The 23479-nt window shown below is 44.2% G+C and overlaps 1 protein-coding gene across 8 annotated transcripts in view; it reads left to right on the forward strand.

Annotated features, from left to right (window-relative positions):
• The window catches only part of trpm3 (transient receptor potential cation channel, subfamily M, member 3), a 539467-nt gene that overhangs the window by 484661 nt on the left and 31327 nt on the right, over positions 1-23479 (forward strand). For all 8 annotated transcript variants that reach the window (XM_063049027.1, XM_063049028.1, XM_063049029.1 and 5 more), the window contains 3 exons: positions 12643-12871; positions 18835-19002; positions 19259-19399. In XM_063049027.1, the coding sequence (XP_062905097.1) occupies positions 12643-12871; positions 18835-19002; positions 19259-19399 (538 nt within the window). The remainder of the gene's footprint in view (positions 1-12642; positions 12872-18834; positions 19003-19258; positions 19400-23479) is intronic.

Below are 23479 nucleotides of genomic sequence, written 5' to 3' on the forward strand. Positions count from 1 at the left end.
ATGCTGCCACTTTGCCCCAGCATGGCACACATTTAGGCAGGTGTGAACAAAGCTCGTGAAGAAGAATTAGAAGGGAAGACAGAGAGACAAAGACAGTGAAAAATAAAGTAAATGATTAAACAAAGGAATGCCTTGAGTTTACATCCTACTAAAAGGTTTTACAGAGAAAAAAACATGTCTTTGAACTGTCAGCACTATGTAAAGGACGCAAAAGCTGACTGATTCAGGACAGTGAGAGGGATGATTAGTCATTGAATGGCAACTTTGGAAGGTGGGAAGGAGAGCCTGTGATTAGCTTGGGTCTGATGGTGTGTGACAATCAGGCACACTCAGCACAACAATGAACTCTGGTGAGCTAGATATCTCTTTTTGTTCTCTGGTACTGATGAGAGAAGGGGGACATCATGTTCTGAAGGAGACACAATGAAGCAGCCCGTCTCCATGGGCAGAAGTGAATGCCAAAGAACCCATCAGGAAATGGCTGGAGAGGCAGATTACAATCTCTCCATGTTTAACCTCCTCTTCCTCCTCCTTAAAGAAAAGGAACACATTTATAAAGGAATCTCGATTGATTTCCAGGAACACACTGGAACTTTCCTTCAATATCCTGCATTATTTATATAGTGCTCCTCATATACAAAAGCATAATCCCTAGGTAACACTAACAACACGCTGGAGGAACTCAGCAGGTCGGGCAGCATCCGTGGAAAAGATCGGTCAACGTTTCGGGCCGGAACCGTGTGTCCTGATGAAGGGTTCCGGCCCGAAACGTTGACCGATCTTTTCCATGGATGCTGCCCGACCTGCTGAGTTCCTCCAGCGTGTTGTGAGTGTTGCTCTGACCCCAGCATCTGCAGATTATTTTGTGTTTATAATCCCTAGGTTCTTTACAATAATATTATCTGGCTAAGGTTTAACTCTGAGTCAGACTGAGAGAAAGCTGAGTAGGTAACAAGAGGCTTGGTCAAAGAGGTAGGTTTCGAGGGCAGGATTATCTTCCCAAAATGACTGTAATAAACCAGATGGGTTTTTAATTGAACATTTCAAAATTGCTATTTTATTAAATCACGATTACAATATTGGTTTCAAATTGCAGATTTACTCAATTACTTCTCCATTTGGGGTGGTGGGTTCACATCTGACTAATGCAAGCCTCTGAGTTACCAGCCCATTAGTAAAGACTCTACACTGTCACAGCCCAGTTCATTCTCTCCAAATGCCAGCTCATTTCTCATCACTGCACCATGGTCTGGCTTCCTTTCTCCGGATAATTCCAGCTGTCATGTTTCTCAGAGTAACTTCAAAAAGTCTTCAGAAGACACAGACCTCATTTGAATAGGAGTAAGCTATTTAGCAGCCACTGCCCCACTTGCCCTTCCACAAGCCCACCTCTCCCATGCGCTAGTTCTCATATCGTATAACACCTGGATTTAATAAAACCCGGTGCTCAGTCTGGCTAAACTTCTTTGCAGATTGCAGTACATCAAGTTCACATTAATATTAGTAGTGAGTTTCAGAATCAAGTATCTCATTACTAGGGCTTTATTCACAATGCATATCCTGCCATTATAAATCAGGTATAATACTATTCATAATACATGCCTGTAAATATTTATGTCTACAAATTGAAGTGAATGGAGTCATATTTCAAAAGCAGAGTAGAACGTACAGCTTCTCCTGTATACCTCACATAGCACCACTGTTCTGAGCGGAATTTCTAGACATTTTACAAATTTCTAGGTATTTTAGCTTTCTGTAACCATTTGCAGACTGAGAATGGAAAAGCATTAACTCAGGCTACTGGGAGAATTTTATCTTTAGTAACTAGCACCACTTATATGCCAGGGTGTCAGTTGCTGGGCACAGAGAAACCTGAACAATTCCTCTTTGACTCCCCACCCCACCCCCCGCCCCCCACCGGGGCAATCTTTCTGAGAGCTCTCCTTTTGTCTGAACGGTTCCATCGCTCAGCTAGAGGCATCAGAGATCCACCTCCTGATGTCTAACTTGTATCTGACCTCACACAAATTAAATTTGTAATCTTTTGTGGTGCATTGAGTTATCCAATCAGAGAAAATTCAAAGCATCTCTAAAGGTTAGGGTCTCAATTCAATTTTTTGTCTGAGTATCTGAAATGCTTTATTGGGAACAGTCACTCCCATTCTTTCTACAGCCCTGCTATGGTGCTTGCATCACCCTTTACATGTTACCTATCATTTCTTTGTGGAATATTTGTCTTGAGCTCCTTCTTGCAACATCTTCATTGTCCCCATCTCCCTCATGCCACACCATTGTCTCTATGACCCGGAAGAGCCAAAACATTTTCCATTTTATTTGCTGAGTGGAGGCCAGGCAGAGGGTTGGAGACCTTGATCATCGAGAACAGATGACACCCTGTGAGGTATAGTCTGGCAGTGAACAATGTGTTTGGGAAGGATGAAGAGGTGTATTGATGGCGAAGGGAAATGTTAACTTGCCAGTACATACTGAGCAACATAATCTTTGCAGCAGCACAGGAGCAGGCCCCTCAGACCACGATGTTGTGTCGAACCATCTAAATGGTAAACCAAAAACACCCAAAACGAATCCCTCCTACCTACACAATGTCCATCTCCCTCATATTCATGTGCCTGTCTAAACTTCTCTTAAAAGCCTCTAATGTATTTGTCTCTACCACCATATCACAGAGTCACAGTGTCAAAGAAAAGTAAGTACAGCACAGAAACAGGCCCTTCAGCCCATCTAGTCCATGTCAAAACCATTTAAACTGCCTTTTCCCATCAACCTGCACTGGAACCACAGGCCTCCACACCCCTTGTATCCAAACTTCATTTAAACATTGAAACTGAGCTCACATACACCCCTTGTGCTGGCTACTCATTCCACATACTCACATTCCTTTGAGTGTCCCTTATGTTCCCCTTAAACTTTTCACCTTTCACTCTTAACCCATGACCTCTGGTTATAGTCTCACCCAACCTCAGAGGAAAAAGCCTGCTTGCATTTACACTATCTAAACCCTCATAATTTTGTATACCTCTATCAAATCTCCTCTCAGTCTGAAGAATACAGTCCTAACCTATTCAATCTTTTCTAATAACTCAGATGCTGCAGACACGGCAACATCCTTGTAAATTTTCAACCTTATTTACATCTTTCCTGTAGGTAGGTGACCCAAACTACACACAATACTCCAAACTAGGCCTCACCAATGACTTATACAACTTCAACATAACACTGAAACTCCTGTACTCAGTACTTTGATTTATGAAGACCAATGTGCCAAAAGTTTTCTTTACAACCCTATCTACCTGTGATGCCACTTTCAATGAATCACATGTTCCTAAATCCCTCTGTTCTACCACACTCCGAAGTGCCCTACATTTCACTGTGTAAGACCTACCCTGATTGGTCCTACCAAAGTGCAATACTTTGCTCTTGTCTGCATTAAATTCCATCTGCCATTTTTCATCCCATTTTTCCAGCTGATGCAGATCCCTCTGCAATACCACGCTGTCCACTGCACCCTCAGTCTTGGTGTCATACACAAATTTGCTGATCCAGTTAACCATGCTATCATCCAAATCATTGATAAAGATGACAAACAACAAAGGACCCAGCACCGATCCCTGAGGCACTCCACTAGACACAGGTCTCCAGTCGGAGAAGCAACCATCTGCTACCACTCTCTGGCTTCTCCCACCAAAGCGAATGTCTAATCTAATTTTCTACCCAATCTTGAATGTCTAGCAATTGAACTTTATTGACCAACATCCCATGCGGGACCTCCTCAAATGCCTTGCTAAAGTCCATGTAGACAACATCCACTGCCTTCATCCCATTTTCCTGATAACTTCCTCAGAAAACCCTATAACATTGGTTAGACATGACCTGCCATGCACAAAGCATTCTTAATCAATCCATGTCTATCCAAACACTTACAGTATATATCTGATCCCTTATAATACCTACAATAAGTTTCCCACATCTGATGTCAGACCCCCTGGCCTATAATTTTCTGGTTTATGTTCAGAACCTTTCTTAAACAGTGGAACAATATTGACTATCTTCCAATCCTTTGGAACTTTTCCTGTTGCTAAGGGTGATTTAACTATCTCTGGTAGAACCCTGGCAATTTCTGCACTTGCCTCCCATAGGGAACACCTTGTCAAGCCCTGAGGATTTATCCACCCTGATTTGTCTCAGAACAGCAAACACTTCCCCCTCTGTAATCTCAATAGGGTCCCCATGAAGTTGGTGCTGCTTTACCTCACCAACTCTGTGTCCATCTCCTGAGTAAATACAATGCAATGTAAATACAATAATATGAAAAATGTATTTAAGATCTCCCCCATCTGTTTTGTCTCCACATATGGATTACCACTCAGACCTTCCAGAAGACCAATTTTCTCCTTTGCAATCCTTTTGCTCTTAACATATTTCTATAATCCCTTAGGATTCTCCTTCACCTTGTCTGCTAGGGCAATTTCATGCCTCCTTTTAGCCCTCCTGATTTCTTTCTTCAGTGTTCTTTGGCATTTCGTATACTCCAATAACACCTCATTGGTTCCTACCTGCCTATATCTGCTATGCACCTCTTTTTTTCTCTTAGCTAGGGTCTCAATATCTCTTGAAAACCAAGGTTCCCTGCACTTGTTATCTTTAGCTTTTACTCTGACAGGCACATACAAGTTTTAGAACATAGAATAGTACAGCACATTAGAGGCCCTTCGGCCCACAATGTTGTGCTGACCCTCAAATCCTGCCTCCCATATAACCCCCTCCCCGCCTTAAGTTCCTCCATATACCTGTCTAGTAGTCTCTTAAACTTCACTAGTGTATCTGCCTCCATCACTGACTCAGGCAGTGCATTCCACGCACCAACCGCTCACTGAGTGAAAAACCTTCCTCGAATATCCCCCTTGAACTTCCCACCCCTTACCTTAAAGCCATGTCCTCTTGTATTGAGCAGTGGTGCCCTGGGGAAGAGGCGCTGGCTATCCACTCTATCTATTCCTCTTATTATCTTGTACACCTCTATCATGTCTCCTCTCATCCTCCTCCTCTCCAAAGAGTACAGCCCTAGCTCCCTTAATCTCTGATCATAATGCATACTCTCTAAACCAGGCAGCATCCTGGTAAATCTCCTCTGTACCCTTTCCAATGCTTCCACATCCTTCCCATACTGAGGCGCCCAGAACTGGACACAGTACTCCAAGTGTGGCCTAACCAGAGTTTTATAGAGCTGCATCATTACATCACAACTCTTAAACTCTATCCCTGGACTTATGAAAGCTAACACCCCATAAGCTTTCTTAAATACCCTATCTACCTGTGAGGCAACTTACAGGGATCTGTGGACATGTACCCCCAGATCCCTCTGCTCCTCCACACTACCAAGTATCCTGCCATTTACTTTGTACTCTGCCTTGGAGTTTGTCCTTCCAAAGTGTACCGCCTCACACTTCTCCGGGTTGATCTCCATTTCCCACTTCTTAGCCCACTTCTGCATCCTATCAATGTCTCTCTGCAATCTTCAACAATCCTCTACACTATTTACAACACCACCAACATTTTTGTCGTCTGCAAACTTGCCAACCCACCCTTCTACCCCTACATCCAGGTCGTTAATAAAAATCACAAAAAGCAGAGGTCCCAGAACAGATCCTTGTGGGACACCACTAGTCACAATCCTCCCATTTGAACGTACTCCCTCCACCACCACCCTCTGCCTTCTGCAGGCAAGCCAATTCTGAATCCATCTGGCCAAACTTCCCTGGATCCCATGCCTTCTGACTTTCTGAATAAGCCTACCATGTGAAACCTTGTCAAATGCCTTACTAAAATCCATATAGATCACATCCACTGCACTACCCTCATCTATATGCCTGGTCACCTCCTCAAAGAACTCTATCAGGCTTGTTAGACACGATCTGCCCTTCACAAAGCCATGCTGACTGTCCCTGATCAGACCACAATTCTCTAAATGCCCATAGGTCCTATCTCGAAGAATCTTTTCCAACAGCTTTCCCACCACAGAGGTAAGGCTCACTGGTCTATAATTACCCAGACTATCCCTACTACCTTTTTTGAACAAGGGGACAACATTCACCTCCCTCCAGTCCTCCGGTACCACTCCTGTGGACAACAAGGACATAAAGATCCTAGCCAGAGGCTCAGTAATCTCTTCCCTCGCCTTGTGGAGCAGCCTGGGGAATATTCCGTCAGGCCCCGGGTACTTATCCGTCCTAATGTATTTTAGCAACTCCAACACACCTCTCCCTTAATATCAACATGCTCCAGAACATCAACCTCACTCATATTGTCCTCACCATCATCAAGTTCCCTCTCATTGGTGAATACCGAAGAGAAGTATTCATTGAGGACCTCGCTCAATTCCACAGCCTTCAGGCACGCCTGCCCACCTTTAGCTCTAATCGGTCCTACCTTCACTCCTGTCATCCTTTTTTTCTTCACATAATTGAAGAATGCCTTAGGGTTTTTCTTTACCCTACTCGTCAAGGCCTTCTCATGCCCCCTTCTTGCTCTTCTCAGCCCCTTCTTAAGCTCCTTTCTTCCTTCCCTATATTCCTCAATAGACCCATCTGAACCTTGCTTCCTAAACCTCATGTATACTGCCTTCTTCCACCTGACTAGATTTTCCACCTTACTTGTCACCCATGGGTCCTTCACCCTACCATTCTTTATCTTCCTCACCGGGACAAATTTATCCCTAACATCCTGCAAGAGATCTCTAAACATTGACCACATGTCCATAGTACGAAAACATCATCCCAATTCACACCCACAAGTTCTCGCCTTATAGCCTCATAATTTGCCCTTCCCCAATTAAAAATTTTCCTGTCCTCTCTGATTCTGTCCTTTTTCCATGATAATGCTAAAGGCCAGGGAGCGGTGGTCACTGTCCCCCAGATGCTCACCCACTGAGAGATTTGTGACCTGACCTGGTTCATTACCTAGTACTAGATCTAGTATGGCATTCCCCCAGTCGGCCTGTCCACATACTGTGACAGGAATCCGCCCTGGACACACTTAACAAACTCTGCCCCATCTAAACCCTTGGAACTAATCAGGTGCAATCAATATTAGGGAAGTTAAAGTCACCCATGATAACAACCCTGTTATTTTTGCACCTTTCCAAAATCTGCCTCCCAATCTGCCCCTCTGTATCTCTGCTGCTACCAGGGGGCCTACAGAATACCCCAAATAGAGTAACTGCTCCCTTCCTGTTCCTGACTTCCACCCATACTGACTCAAAAGAGGATCCTGCTACATTACCCACCCTTTCTGTAGCTGTAATAGTATCCCTGACCAGTAATGCCACCCCTTCTCCCCTTTTCCCCCCTTTTAAGGCACTGAAATCCAGGAATATTGAGAATCCATTCCTGCCCTGGTGCCAGCCAGGTCTCTGTAATGGCCGCTACATCATAATTCCATGTATGTATCCAAGCTCTCAGTTCATCACCTTTGTTGCTGATGCTTCTTGCATTGAGGTACACACACTTCAGTCCTTCTACCTTACTGTCTTTACCCCTTTTATTCTGCTTCTCTTTCCTCAAAGCCTCTCTATATGTTAGATCTGGCTTTACTCCATGCACTTCTTTCACTGCTCTATCGCTCTGGGTCCCACCCCCCTTGCAAATTAGTTTAAACCCTCCCGAACCATGCTAGCAAACCTACCTGCAAGGATATTGCTCCCCCTCGAGTTCAGGTGCAACCCATCCAATCTGTACAAGTCCCACCTTCCCCAGAAGAGATCCCAATTATCCAAAAATCTAAAACCCTGCCCTCTGCACCAACTCCTCAGCCACACATTCAACTGCCATCTCCTCCAATTCTTACCATCACTGTCACATAGCACTGGCAGCAACCCTGAGAACGCCAGCCTTGAGGTCCTGTTCTTCAGCCTTCTGTCTAGTTCCCGAAACTCACACTTCAGGACCTCATCCCTCTTCCTGCCTATGTTGTTGGTCCCTACATGTATCACGACTTCTGGTTGCTTTCCCTTTCGTACTAGGATGTCGTGCACCCGGTCAGAGACATCCCGGACCCCGGCACCCAGGAGGCAACAAACCATGCGGGTACTCTCAAAATTGCACTCTTGAAGGCCACATGCTTACCAAGAACATATTTGCCAGAAAACAGCCTGTCCCAATCCACACTTGCCAAACCATTTCTAATACAATCAAAATTAGCCTTTCTTCAATTTAGAATCTCAACCTGCGATCCCGAACTATCTTTTTGCATGTTTACTTTGAAACTAATGGCATTGTGATGACTAGCTGCAAAGTGTTCCCCTGCACAAACTTCTCTCACTTGCCCTGTTCTCATTCCATAATGGCAGATCAAGTATCGGATACTCTCTCATTGGGACATCTGATTAAGGGCACTTTCTTGAACACATTGGGCAAACTTTATGCTATCTAGTCCTTTTAGAGTATGAGAGTGCCAGTCAATATGTGGAGAGTTAAAATCACCTAATATAACAACCTTATGGTTCTTGCAACAGACTGCAATCTTTCCACAAATTCGTTTCTCTAAATCCCTCGGACTGTTGGGTGGTCTGTAATATAGCCCCATTAACATGGTCATACCTTTCCTATTACTCAGTTCCATCCATAATGTCTTAGATGAGTTCTCCAGTCTGTCCTGACAGAGCACTGCCGTGACATTTTCCCCAACTAGTAATGCCACCCCTCCTCTTCAATCCCTCCTGATCTGTCACGTCAAAAACAACAGAATACTGAACTGCCAGTGTTGTCCTTCATGCACAGAAGTCTCATTAATAGCTACAATATCATAATTGTAGGTGTTGATCCATGCCCTGAGCTCATCCCCCTTTCCTACGATACTTCTTGCATTGAAATATACACAGCCCAAGGCTCTAGTTGCACCCTGCTCAACCTTTTGATTCCTGATTATGTCTGAGATCTTATCCCCATCTGTCTCCACAACCTCTCCACTAACTGTTCCAGCACTTACGTTCCCATCCCACTGCAACTCTAGTTTAAACCCCACCGTGCAGCATTAGCGAACCTTCCCACTAGGAGCTGGGCCTCCTTCCAGTTCAGGTGCAAACCATCCCTACTGTACAGGTCCCACCTTCCAAAGAATGATCCAAGAATCCTATCCCTTCCTGCAACACCAACTCTTTAGCCACACATTGAACTGTATAATCATCCTATTTCTGGCCTCATTAGCACATGACATGGATAGCAATCCTGAGATCACCACCTGGGACGTGCTGCCCTTTAACTTAGTACCTAACTCCCTGAACTCCCCATTGCAGAACTTAGTCACTTCTCCTACCCACGTCATTGGTACCTACATGGATCACGACCTCTGGTTGTTCACCTTCCCACTTAAGAATGCTGAGACTTGATCGGAGGTATCCCTGACCTTGGTACCCGGGAGGGTACATACCATCCAGGAATCTTGTTCTCACCCACAGAACCTCCTTTCTGTTCCCCTAACTAATGAATCCTCTGTCACCACAGCTCGGCTCTTTCCCCCCTTCTTTAATGAGTCACAGAGACAGACTCAGTACCAGAAACCCAACTACTGTGACTTTTCTCTGCTAGGTCATCCCCATGAACAGTAGCCATATTAATCTACTTGTTGCTGAGGTGGATGGTCACAGGGGTACTCTGCACTGGCTCTTTAACCCCTTACCCCTTCCTGGCTGTCACCCAGTTTCCTGTCTCCAGCACCCTCTCTATATGTCTTATCTATCACACCCTCAGCCTCCCGAATGCTCCGGAGTTCATTCAGTTCCAGCTCCAAATCCTTAATGTGGATTGTTCGAAGCTGCAGCTGGATGCACTTCTCGCAGATGTAGTCATCAGGGACACTGGAGATCTCCTTGCCTTCCTAAATCCCACAAGAGGAGCATTCCACTATCCTGCCTGGCATCTCTACTGTTCTAACTGAAAATGTATTGGGGGGGGGGAGAAAGAACTCTACCTGCAGCTTTTTTTTCCTTCTCTGACTGAAGCTTCAAAATCTCCACTCTAACTCTGTCCAATCTGACAATGGCCGCTCCACTTGCACCACTTTTGTTTTTGTTACTCAATCCTGAACTTTGGCCACAGCTCAAAGCTCCAAAAAAACCTGCTACGAGTCACTGCCTTTAACACTTGATTAGTGAACCTGCATGAATTACATACTCTCAAGCTTCTGATCTGTCTACTTGGCCACTGTTCAAAGCTCCAGGCATCCACCACTCTCTGACTAAAAAAACTAATCCCTCACATCCCCTTTGAAACTACCCCCTCTCACCTTCAATGCATGCCCTCTGGTATTAGACATTTCTACCTTGGGAAAAAGATATTCCCTCTGTACTTTATATATGCCTCTCGTAATCTTATAAGCTTCTTATCCAATGTCCCTTCAGCCTCCACCACTCCAAAGAAAACAACCCAAGTCTGCCCAGCCTCTCATAATAGCACATGCCCTCTAAACTAGGCAGCATCCTGGTGAACCTCTTCTGTGTCCTCTCCAAAGCCTCGATGTCCCTTCTATAGTGGGGCAACCAGAACTGAATGCAATACTCCAGATGTGGCACTGCACCAAAAGGTCCTAGTCAGTTTGGGGAAGAGCCTCGAACATTAATGGAAATCAAAGGCTAAAAGTAATGTTTCAGAAGGTTAAAGCTCTGATGGCTCACTAGGAACCCAGCTGTTTCTTGGCAATGTTCATCAAGAAGAAGGGATTGCCCTCAGAGTGCACATAGTATAGGTCACCCTGATAAAGTGGGAGTAATGGCAAGTTTGCAGAGATGAGCTTGTATTCCAAGGAGTGTGGAAAGTTAAAACATAGTCAGCTTGAAATATATAAGATGATAGGGAAGCATGGTTAGTATAACCCTATTACAGCACCAGTGGCCCAGGAGCTATTGCACCACTGTTTGTAAGGAGTTTGTAAATTCTCAATGTGACCATGTGAGTTTTCTCTGGGTGCTCTAATTTCTTCTCACAATCCAAAATCATTTGGATTAGTAGGTTAATTTGTCTCATGGATGTAATTGCGTGGCACAGGTTCATTGGGCCAGAAGTGCTGTATCTCTAATTCAAATTGGAAAAAAACCTTAAGCGATTGAAATAAAGGGATCAAATAGAAATTGTTCCGTCTTGATATTGGTATTGGTTTATTATTGTCATGCGCGTTTTCATACACAAAAGAGTTTCTTTTGCATGCCATTTAGTAAAATATATAACTACATCAAGGTAGTAAAAAGACAACAGACTGCAGAATGTAATGTTAAAATTTCAGGGAAAGGATAGTACAGATCGACAGATAAAGTGTCACGGCAAAGTAGATTGGGAGATCAAGAGTTCACCATTAGCCTAGGAGAGTTTCATTCAAGAATCTGATAACAGTCAGTTAGAAGCTGTCATTGACCCTGATGTTACATACTTTCAAGCTTGTTCAACCCTGACCCTATGCAATCATAAAGAATAGAAGAGAGAATGACCAGGATGGGTGTGTTTCCTGATTGTGACACAGCCCAGTCAGTGCAGGGTGGCCGGCTTATTTGATAGACTGGGCTGCGTTCACAACTTTCTGTGATTCCTTACACCCCTGGGCAGAGTAGTTGCCACATCAAGCTGTGTTGCATATAAAGCTATGGTAACTGCTCTGCCCAAGACCATAAAAAATTATGGGGAATCCAAAACCGGGCACGAGATATAAACACAAAATAATCTGCAGATGCTGTTGTCAAAGGAACACTCACAATGCGCTGGAGGAACTCAGCAGGTCAGTCAGCATCAGTTGAAAAGATTAGTCGACGTTTCGGGCCGAAACCCTTCATCAGGACTGAAGGAAGAACTTTGGGGAGGGTTCAAAGAATGCTGGTAGTTGAAAAAAACAGTAATTTTAAGACAAAGGGCTGGGCGAGGGGAAGCAAGGAGGTGATTGGCAGGAGAACAATGTGAAGTAGTAGAAGGAGGCTGAACTATTAGTTCGCATTGTTCTCCTGCCAATCACCTCCCTGCTTCCCCTCCCCCACCCCTTTGTCTTAAAATTACTGTTTTTTTCAACCACCAGCATTCTTCGAACCCTCCCCAAAGTTCTTCCTTCAGTCCTGATGAAGGGTTTCGGCCCGAAACGTCGACTAATCTTTTCAACTGATGCTGACTGACCTGCTGAGTTCCTCCAGCGCATTGTGAGTGTTCCTCGGGCACAAGATATAGACAAGATGTTCAGGGTGATGGTAGGGAGTACGTTCTCACACAACAGAGAGCGAAAATATGGAATTCTCTCACTCCATCCCCTTCTCAAAACCTCTAGGATGCTTCATTTCCTGGTGGAGCATGAAAGGATATTGAGCAATGTAATGGAGAGAGTTAAGTTAGATTCAACTATGATTTCATTGAACAATTGAATAGATATGAGGGGCCTCCTCTTCTATCTAACTGCAGGTATTTGAAGTCTGAACAAGTCATTAAACACAAAATCAATGATCTTTCCTTTTTATGCCATGCCTGGGCTGACTTGTTTACCACAGACAAGTCCTAAAAGACTGAATGGGTATCTTCCCATTCCAGGAAAAGAACTGAAAATACATGTTGACATGAAGGTTGTAATTTGTAGACCTGACAAGAGCTATTCCTCTTGCAGGGAGTTTGCGCAACTTGCTGTCGAACTACTGGACCAGTCCTACAAGCAGGAGGAGCAGATGGCCATGAAGTTGCTGACCTACGAGCTGAAGAACTGGAGTAACTCCACCTGCCTGCAGCTGGCTGTGGCAGCTAAGCACCGAGACTTCATTGCTCATACCTGCAGTCAGATGCTCCTCACGGACATGTGGATGGGACGGCTGAGGATGCGCAAAAATTCCAGCCTGAAGGTGAGGGGTCAAAGAGTTTTCCAATACAGAATCAAGCAGAGCACCTTTGGAATATCTGTATCTATGTCACACCACATCACACCAATCCATTTCTCCCATAACCCACCATATTTGCTGAGCTACATTGTCACCAGTGATGAACATCAGGAAATGAGCCAATGTTTCTTCTTACCCGCCACCCTTTTTGAATAAGACAATTAATATTGGCAGTTTCCAATCCTTTTTAACCTCGCCGGAATGTCAGGATTTTTGGAAGATTACAGCTGGTGCAAGTAACATTTCAGTGGCCATTTCTTTAGGGTTTTAAGGATGTATATGTCCAGAGAGATGCTATCCCTTTGTTTTATTTCGTACTGGGGTGTGACCACTCTATGAGTGTAGCCTGTCTGCCAAGGTTAAGACAACCCTTCACTGCACTCAGTAACATCAAAGAGCTGGCAGAAAAATGCACCTGGGAGAAGACTGGTGGAAACAATATGGCCAAGGGGTAAGCAGACAGTGATCAGAACATTTTGCCAAGTCACAAGAAGAATATATCTAACCATTCCCCCAGCCCACAAATTGAAATATCAACAGACTGTGAACACAAGATTATATATATGGTGGGCTGGGGGAATGGTTAGATATATTCTTCTTGTGACTTGGCAAAATCTTCTGATATATATATGTACAATAATGTCCAGATAATCAAATTTAACTATTGAGACGCTCATTATCGTGAACAACATATCACATATCAATCAACATAATCTGATTCACATATCTAAGTTTGTTGATGCACTGCTTTCTGCAGGGTTTAAGTTGTACAAATCACGTTGATATGGTTTCACTGCCAAGGTCAGGATTGGATGCCCATATTCAACTCTCTTTCAGAAGGTGCTGGCGAGAACTTCTTTTGACCTGTGGCTTTTTTTTTTGTGTAATGGCAGTTTCCTGTAAGGTAGAAAATTCCAGGACTTAAAATGAAGGAATGGCGATTTTCAAGCCAATATATTGTGTGGCATAGAGTGAACTTGCATGTTTGCATGTATCTGCTATTCTTATCCCTCTCGCCTGTAATTTCAGGTGGTTTTGATGCAGAACATTTTGTAAATTGGTGAAGTACTTTCTGTGGTTGGTACAAAGGCTATGACATTCCACCTTATCTATACTCCTTATAATATTATAAACCTCTATAAGGTCACCCCTCAACCCCTGACGCTCCAGGGAAAATAGTTCCAATCTATCCAAGCTCTCCTTGTCAGGCCTGCACAGGGCAGCTAACTAGCCCCAGCTAACAGGAACCATCTGCCACTCATTTCCAACTTACCACATGCAACCTATTTAAACCCAGCTCTCATCCAGAGCCCTTGTTCACTCATTGAACCAGCCAGCTTATAGCCTTCAGTTACCTTGTTGCCTGTGGAGTTTAGTAGCTGTTCCCTCATGGCTTATTATTTTGCAGTTTATTATTGAAGTTATTGCTCACTGTTACATCATCTGTGCTGCTCTGATTTTGGATCAAGCCTCCTCCACATTTCTTGACAGAATGAATGAACCAGCAGAGTTTGCTTGCCTAAAGAAAGTCATCCGTCGACATGAGCACATGATCCAGAAGCAGCAGAAAACTACTGACCACCTGCTCACCACTCTCAACCAACTCTCTATCTCAGTACAGGAACCACATGCTAGCCAACCTCTTCCCATTCTGGTCCTTGAACACTTCGACAGATCCCCAACCCAATGCTGCAGTTTCCTGTCCCAGTGCATCTTGCACTTCAAACTGCAGCCTGCTCTGCATTTTACTGACCAAGCCAAGATTGCATTCATCATCTCTCTCTTGACTGGCTGAGATCTGACCTGTGCCTGCGCCAACTGGGACAACGAGACCCCCATTTGCAACAGATATGAGGATCTTACTGCTGAGATGTGTTAGGTTTCCAAACATCTGGAGCTAGAAAGGAGGCAGCAGATCACATACTTCACCTGCATCAAGGCACATGCTGGGTTCTGAATTACACCACGACATTTAGGACCCCACAGCAGAGTGCAGCTCGAATATGGAAGCACTGCTGGCCCGTTACCATCACAGCTTCTCAGCACCTGAAAGATAAGCTGTCTACTAGGAAAATGCCCACTCACTCGAAAACCTCTTAAACTCTGTCCCAGCTATGAACAAGCATCTTCTGCAACAACCCTCCAGATCATCTGCCAGAGACTCCCAGTTCCATTCCCAGAACCATTTCAGGCTGCAGGACCCTCCACAGCAACACTTCCAGAACTCAGGCAACTAGGGAGAGCTCCCTTAACACCCCAAGAGCATTGGTGGAGAAACAACTTGTGCACCTACCGCAGAGCAGCCAACCACCAACTCATCAAATTCCCACTGCGTCTGGGAAACAGCACCGTCCAGTAAAGGCAAGAAGCCTTCTATCTAGCAGGCTTCCCTAACACCACCCCCCCCACCCCACCGGCCCTAGTTCCAGCACCATAACCCAACTCACTCCCTCTGTCCTCCATCACACCTTGATAGTTCTACTCGCCCAGGAGACTCTGATAGATTCGGGTGCAGCGGATAGGTTTCTGGACCGGATCTGTGTGTGCAACTTGGACTTCCTATCGTGCCTATCTCTCACCGCTTCTGCATCACGGCCATTGATGGACGTACCTCAGGGTCTAGGGTGGTCAGAGCGTGCACATGACCTGTATACTTGAGCACTGGACAGCACCTGAAGTCCTTCCCAGTCCTCCTGATCAACTCGCACAACACTCTCTCATTTTGGGTGACCCCTGACTCTCCACTCATGACCCTCACTTTACCTAGTCATCTGGTTCACTGCTGAGTTGGGACCCAACCAACTGGACCACCTGCCTGCAAGCACAGTTGACTTCACCCCGTTAATCCATGGGGACTGTGGAAACCCTTGGCCTCACCAGACTCCCACAGGAATACCACAACTTAGCTATCGCCTTCGGTAAAAGGGAAGCTAGTACCTTGCCGCCACACAGATCACATGACAGTGCGACCAACCTCCTCCCCAAGATCATCTGTCCTCCCTCTCCCCTCCTGAGATCCAAGCCATGAATAATTAGATCACTGAAGCACTACAACATGGCTTCATTCAACCATCTCAGTCCCCAGCCAGTCAAAAAGAAAGGTGGAGGTCTTTGTCCCTTTGTGGACTCAACCAAATCACTGTTAAAAATCATTACCCTCTCCCCTTGATGGACAGTGCATTCCAAACAATCTACAGGGCCTAAATCTTCACCAAATGGGACCTGAGGAGCTTGATCCACATCTGCCTGGGGGATGAGTAAGCGACAATGTTTATAACACCCACTGGCTATTAGGAATACTTGATGCCATTTAGACGTTCCAACAGTCCAGCTATTTTCCAAGCCTTCATTAACAAAGTTCACCAAGACGTGCAACCTTGATGACATCCTCATATTCCCCAAGGACCACCCTCTGTTACGAAACCAACTTCTTGCAGCTCTTCGAAAACCAACTCTACTGCAAATTAGAAAAATGCCAGTTCCACAACCCAGTCATTTTACATTCTTTCACATCCTTCCATCATTAAATGACACCAACCAAACTCCCTCAAACAGCTATCATGCATTAGGGGCTTCTCCAACTTCTACTGCCATCTGAAACTATGGCCAAATCGCTGATCCCCTCACCTCCATCATCAAGTCACCTACCTCACGGATTACCTAATCTTCACCCTTGGATCACACTTTCAAAGAGCTCAAGAGACTCTTCACCACTGCTCTGAACCCCTCTGGATTTGTAGTACAGGTGGACACATCTGACATGGGTGCCAGAACCATCCTCTCCTAGTGAGGACCAGACAGGAAGACACACCCTTGTGTCTTTTTCTCGTGCAACTCTACACAGTGCTGTTATGGCATAGGAGACAGGAAGCTACTTGTCATTAAGTGGAATGGAGACATTGGTTGATGGGAAACACTGAATTGTTCCTATCTGGACTGACCACCAGAACCTCATTTCCGTACAACAAACCAACTCAACTCAACCCATGACAGGCTTGCTGGGCCCTCTTCTTCGAGCAATTCAACTTCACCATCCTCTACCGACCCAGATCCAAGAGCACAAAGGTGGATGCCCAGCTGAAATGGAGATTGATCCTTAGATCATCATTCCATCCTCCCAGATCCTCGCCTATCATCTGGGATCTTGAGAACCAGATCCACCACGATCCTGCTCTGGCTGATACACTTGTCAACCCATATGTGTGCCAGCAGCTATGCACTCTACAGTGCGCCCACTCCTCACCACCCTCCACCCATCCAGGTGCACAACAGACTCAAGATTTCTGCAACACCAGTTCTGGTGGCCCACCAGGATCACAGATGTATAGTATGTCAATTTGTCACTGCCTGCCCTCAATGTGCCTAGTCCAATGCATCCAACTAGCGGCCCTCCTGACCCCTGCGGCACTTATTGGTCCCTTGCCACCCATTGTCCCTCATCACAGGTTTGCCACCTTCCGTTGGGACCACAGTGATCATGTGGACTGGTTCTCCACAGCGACGCACTCCACTGCCTTCCTCAGATTTCCATCAGCTGCTGAGACAACAAACCTGGTTCTCCAACATGCAGCTCGCCTCTACAGACATTGTGTTGGACTAGGGCCCACAATTTGTCTCCTATTTTTGACAAGCCTTCTGTTCCCTCCTCCGCACCTCAGTGAGTTTGTCCTCTGGCTATCACCCATAGACCAACGGTCAGTCCGAAAGAGCCAATCAGCAAGTGGAGAAGTTTCTGTGATGCTTCAGGGCATCTAACCCTTCCACATGAAAGATGTAGCTGCTGTGGGCTGAGCTGTCTCACAGTTTATACAGCTTCTCAGTCACCCTTTGAAGTGCTTTATTGCTACCAACTCCCCTTGTTCCAATGGAGGAGCCAACGACAGTGGTACCGCCGTCGGGGTCCTGGTTCGCTGTTGCTGGAATGCTTGGAAGAGGGCACAGGGAGGATAATCATGGCAGCACTCAACCTGACTACTCCGGCCTGGGGACCACCAACCAAACCTGCCCCTGCGCAGCAACTCCCGCAAACTTTTGCCCCAGTTCATTGGTCACCCATTGCATCAACCTAGTCACTTACTGTCACAAGCTGCAACCGTCCCTCAGGATCATACCTATGTTCCACATGTCCTGCCTCAAACCCATTGTCCATGGACCACTCAACTCATTTAAGTCTGTTCCTCCAGAACTCAGGATGGTGGAGGGTGGTCCAGTGTACATGGTTCACTGATTGATGGATTGACGTTGTTGTGGATGCGTCTACAGTACCTGGTCGGCTGGGAATGGTATGGCCTGAAGAAGAGGTCTTAAATGCTGTCCAGATACATCTTGGATCCATTGTTCATTGAGCAGTTCCACTGCACCCATCCAGATCAACCTGGGCCACTGGGTGCTGGCCGTGGTGGGGGGGGGGGTGTGGAGGTTCCTGTCAGTCCTGCACAGGCAGGTACCTCCCAGTCTCTATCCAGCTAACAAGAATCACCGGCCATTCATTTCCAACTCATCACCTGCAGCCTATTTAAACCCAGCCCTCATCCATAACCATTGATCTCCCATTGAACCAGCCAGCCTCAACCAGATGCTCCTAGCCTTCAGTGTCTTTGTTGCCTGTGATGTTTAGTGCCTGTTCTCTCTTGTTTCAAGGCTCCTCATGACTTATTATTTTGCACTTTATTATTAAAGTTGTAGCTCATTACTGCTTGTCTCGGTGCTCTGCTTGTGGGTCAAACCTCCTCTACGTTTCCTGACACTCCTTACAACTCAATTAGCTTGCAACATTTATCAATATAATTCACATTGTATACCATAAATTGTCTTAGAAACAGAATCCACCAAACGTACTTTTTAAACAGAAAATTGCCTTCTATTTCATTGTTTGGGATTGGAAGGATAATTCTAAACATACTTAAAACTTGCTATTTTTCCCCAAGGTAATTCTGGGAATCCTACTGCCCCCATCAATCCTCAGCCTGGAATTTAAGAATAAAAATGAGATGTCATACATGCCCCACAGCCAGGAGTCACCTTTACTCGGGAAAGAAGGGGAGGAGCCTGAGAAACCAGTTAAAGAAAAGGAGGAAGAGGATATGGAGTTCACAGTAAGCAATCACAATAGATATCTATAACTTTAAAGATCTCCTGTAGCCATTCCATTCAGCAAATCTGTGGAATTCATTGCTAAATGTCATCTGTTAAATGTCAATGTAAAGCGATTAGACTCTTCTTTGGAGATGATCATTGGAATGAAGTTGGCTTTCAGTGTCTTTGAGGAAATGCCATGTTTTTATGAATGACCAACATTGGCCAGTGAAAAGCAGGTTCATGTCACAATATTGAACTATATGTGACTTTCAGGCAATGCTTGATGGGGTGAGTGGAGAATCGGCTCGAAAGAAAAACGAAGAAGAAGTACCAACAGTACATAGAATGATCCCATTTGGAAGAAAAATCTATGAATTCTACAGTGCTCCAATTGTTAAGTTCTGGTTTCATACGGTAAGGAACAAAAGGAAGAATTTGGTTGCAAACAGTATAAAAGAAGTGTGATTGTCACATTGCCAGGAAATGTTAATTGCTGCACTAATGAGAACTGAAAGAAAGGTAGCAATCTCAGAAGCTCTGAGAGATCATTAGTTAAAAATAGCATCTCATAGCAATGTAAATCAAAACCATTGTGTTAATGGTTCATAGGGAAAATGTCATTGCCATTTGCAGTCAACTACTTGACTGATCATTTATCTCAAAATTCCTTCTTTCTGATTTCAAATTTGGGTTTATTGTCATATGCACAAATACATGTATGTAAAGTTGCAAGAAAAATGCACTACAGGCACATAGCATCAAATACACAACGTTCACAAGAAAAATATAAATTAATAATAAATTATACACAATTGCACAAGAAAGAACACAAATAGAACAAAGTTGATTGTAGAGCGAAGTGGTTATAGTGTTTCTATACTAAGGTAGGGTTAAGGTTGTTCAGACGGTTTCAAGAAATGAATGGATGAAGGGAAGTAGCTATTCTTGAACCTGATGGTGTGGGATTTCAGGTTTCTATACCTTCTGCCTGATGATAGCTGTGAGAAGGTGCCATGGCCCAGACTTTGGTGATCTTTGATGAAAGATATTGCCTTCTTGAGGTACTGCCTCACATTTGCTCATGATGTATTGCACACTTAAATTGCTGTACAAGACCACGATACAACCAGTCAGGATATCTTCAACTCTACATCTACAGAACTTTATTAGTGTGTGCGTATAGTTGACAAGAGAATAGTCATACCCATCACCAATTCCCTTTGAGGAGGTAGTCATGAGGTGCTTTCTTGAACTGATGTAGTTCTTTTGGTGTTGTTAAAGCTCCAGGACTTAGAACCAGTGACAATCAAGGAATGACTAATGGCTCATAGGGAAAATTAATTGCATTCTGATTGTTCTGATGTCTACATCTGTCCTATTGATAGAGGTTAAGGTTTATTAACTCTTACATAACCTGATCAGAGATTACATGGCTGTTCATTTTTGGCAAAACCATCATTTGCTGCAGCAATCACCTTGATTCCATACAATTCTTCATTTTAGTAGTTCTTGCTATCAATAAAAGCACCATAATGAAACACATTTGCATTTCAGTAGTGCCATACTGAAATGGAGCTTATACCATGCAGTGAAACAAGTTAGGAAAGTTGACTTTAAATCATTTGAAGATAACTTGAAACAAGAAGGATATGCATATTTATGGCACTTCCACACAGCTAACAGGATGCCCCAAAATATTTCACAGGCAGTGAAGTATTTTCAAAGTATCTTTATTACATAAAACATAGAACACAGACATTACAGCACAGTACAGGACCTTTTAACTTAATCTAAGTTCAATCTAACCCTTCTGTCCTATATAGCCCCACATTTTTCCATCATCTGTGTGCCTATCTAAGAGTTTTTTAAATGCACCTAATGTATCTGCCTCTGGGAGAACGTGGCAGTGTTACATGCACCCACTACCCTGTGCAAGAAATATACCGCTTATATCCATCCGCCCTCCCATAATTTCCTCCAAACACCTTAAAATTACTGTATAGTAACCTTGTACTAGCCACTTCCACCCTGGGAAAAAGTCTCTGTCTATCCATTCGATCTATGCCTCTTATCATCTTGTACACCTCTATCAAGTCACTTCTCATCTTACCTTTGCTTCAAGGAGAAAAGCCCTAGCTCACTCAACTTATCATCATAAGGCATGCCTTCTAGTCCAGGCAGTATCTTGGAAAATTTCCTTTTCACCGTCTCTAAAGCATCCTCATCCTTCCTACAATGAAGCAACCAGAATTGAACACAATATTCCAACTGTGGTCTATTGTTTGAACATTAAAAGCAAATTTGTGCACAGAAAGCTCCCAAACCTAGCAAAATGATCAAATATTTGGAAAACAAATAAAACTGCTATTTCTGGAATCAAGTCAAGTCAAGTTTATTGTTATTTAACTACATGCATGTATACTGTCAGACAAGACAACATTCCTCTGGACCACGATGTAAAGCATAGTGATACACATGACACACAATAATTTAGAATAAAATCTACAAATTAATTATGTATAAATAAACAAAGTAAAGTGCATAAACTGAATATTGTAAGGTACAGAACAAATAAACCAGTGACACTTTGAATGCAATGTGGCAAGGAGTTCAAAGGCCTAGTGCCTGAGGGAAGAAGCAGTTTCCTAATCCTGACTGTTTTTATCTGTATGCATTGGAGTCTCCTGCCTGATGGTTGAAAGTCAAAGAGGATGTTGGTAGATGGGGGGGTGGGTTGGGTGAGTATTGTGAGCAGTTTTGGGCCCCTTATCTAAGAAAGGATATGCTGGCATTGGAGAAGGTCCAGAGGTGGTTCACAAGAATTATCCTGGGAATGACAGGGTTAATGTATGTGAAGCATTTGATTGCTCTGGGCCTGTACTCACTGAAGTTCAGAAAAATGAGGGGGTATTTCATTGAAACCTATCGAATATTGAAAGGCCTAGACAGAGTGGACATGGAAAGGTTACTTCCTATAGTGGGAGAGTCTAGGGCCAGAGGGCACAGCCTCAGATTACAAGGATGTCCCTTTACAGCAGAAATAAAGAGGAATTTATTTGGCCAGAGGGTGGTGAATCTGTGGAATTCATTGCCACACTCAGCTGAGGAGCCAAGTTATTGGGTATATTTAAAGTGGAGGTTGATACGTTTTTGACTAGTTAGGGTATCAAAGGTAAATACAAAATACTCTGCAGATGCTGGGGTCAAAGCAACACTCACAACATGGTGGAGGAACTCAGCAGGTCGGGCAACATCGATGGAAATGATCAGTCAACGTTTCGGGCCGGAAGCCTTGGTCCTGACGAAGGGTTCCGGCCCGAAACATTGACTGATCGTTTCCACAGATGCTGCCCAACCTGCTGAGTTCCTCCAGCATGTTGCAGGGTATCAAAGGGTAGGGGGAAGGTAGGAGAATGGGCTTGAGAGGGATAATAAGTAAGCCATATGGAATGACGGGAGAAGACTTGATGGGCTGAAAGGCCTAATTCTGCTCCTATGTCTTATGGTCTTATCCTGCCCCTTCCCACTCCTTTGTTTTCTTCATGTACCTTTGAGAGGAGAGAGCAGCAGGTTGGGTGAGCCCCTCTGTGAGTCACATGTGACATGATAAAGGAACATTTCCCACAAGGGTTCACACTGATCCCTGGGATTCTGACAATCACCAGCCTTCATTCAATGTATGTTAGGAGCTTCCTATCATGGTATCCTTTCCTTCCAACCACCAAGACCTGAATGAAACTTATTTTAATGATAGCAATGAAGCCGGAGCTATTGGCATGCATAAAACTGACAGGCATGTTGGGTTTTCTGCACTGCAGTGGTGGGACACGCAAGTCATTAACTCAGAGCATGTCATCATAGTCTGCTGTTGATGATCTTCTCTGACACAACCAAAGGAAGTCATTTGAATTGATGTGAATTTCTGCTCTTTGCAAACCAGCCTCCATAAAAAATACTCTGAAAAGTTTACTCTTGGTTATCAAGCTCTAGAGTCATAGAGTCATTCAGAGTACAACACACAAACAGACCCTTCAGCCCATCTAGTCCATGCTGATCCACTTAAACTACCTACTCCCATCAGCCTGCAATGAGACCATAGCCCTCCAATAATATAATGCTCTAAATAATATTAATAGAACACAAAATCATAGTTATTGTTTAGTGAACTTCCCTGATCTAATATATGTGCACATCGCAATCTTATTACATGATAATTACAAAACTGATGTTTAATTTTTAAGATGTATTTATAATATCTTCTATGACAATTATAAGTTCCTATCTCTTTTTAACTTACTGTATACATAGAACATAGAATAGTACAGCACAGTACAGGCCCTTCGGCCCACAATGTTGTGCTGACCCTCAAACCCTGCCTCCCATATAAGCCCCCACCTTAGATTCCTCCATATACCTGTCTAGTAGTCTCTTAAACTTCACTAGTGTATCTGCCTCCACCACTGACTCAGGCAGTGCATTCCAGGCACCAACCAC

The sequence above is a fragment of the Mobula hypostoma genome, chromosome 5, assembly GCF_963921235.1.
Source record: "Mobula hypostoma chromosome 5, sMobHyp1.1, whole genome shotgun sequence".
In the NCBI taxonomy this organism is placed as follows: Eukaryota; Metazoa; Chordata; class Chondrichthyes; order Myliobatiformes; family Myliobatidae; genus Mobula; species Mobula hypostoma.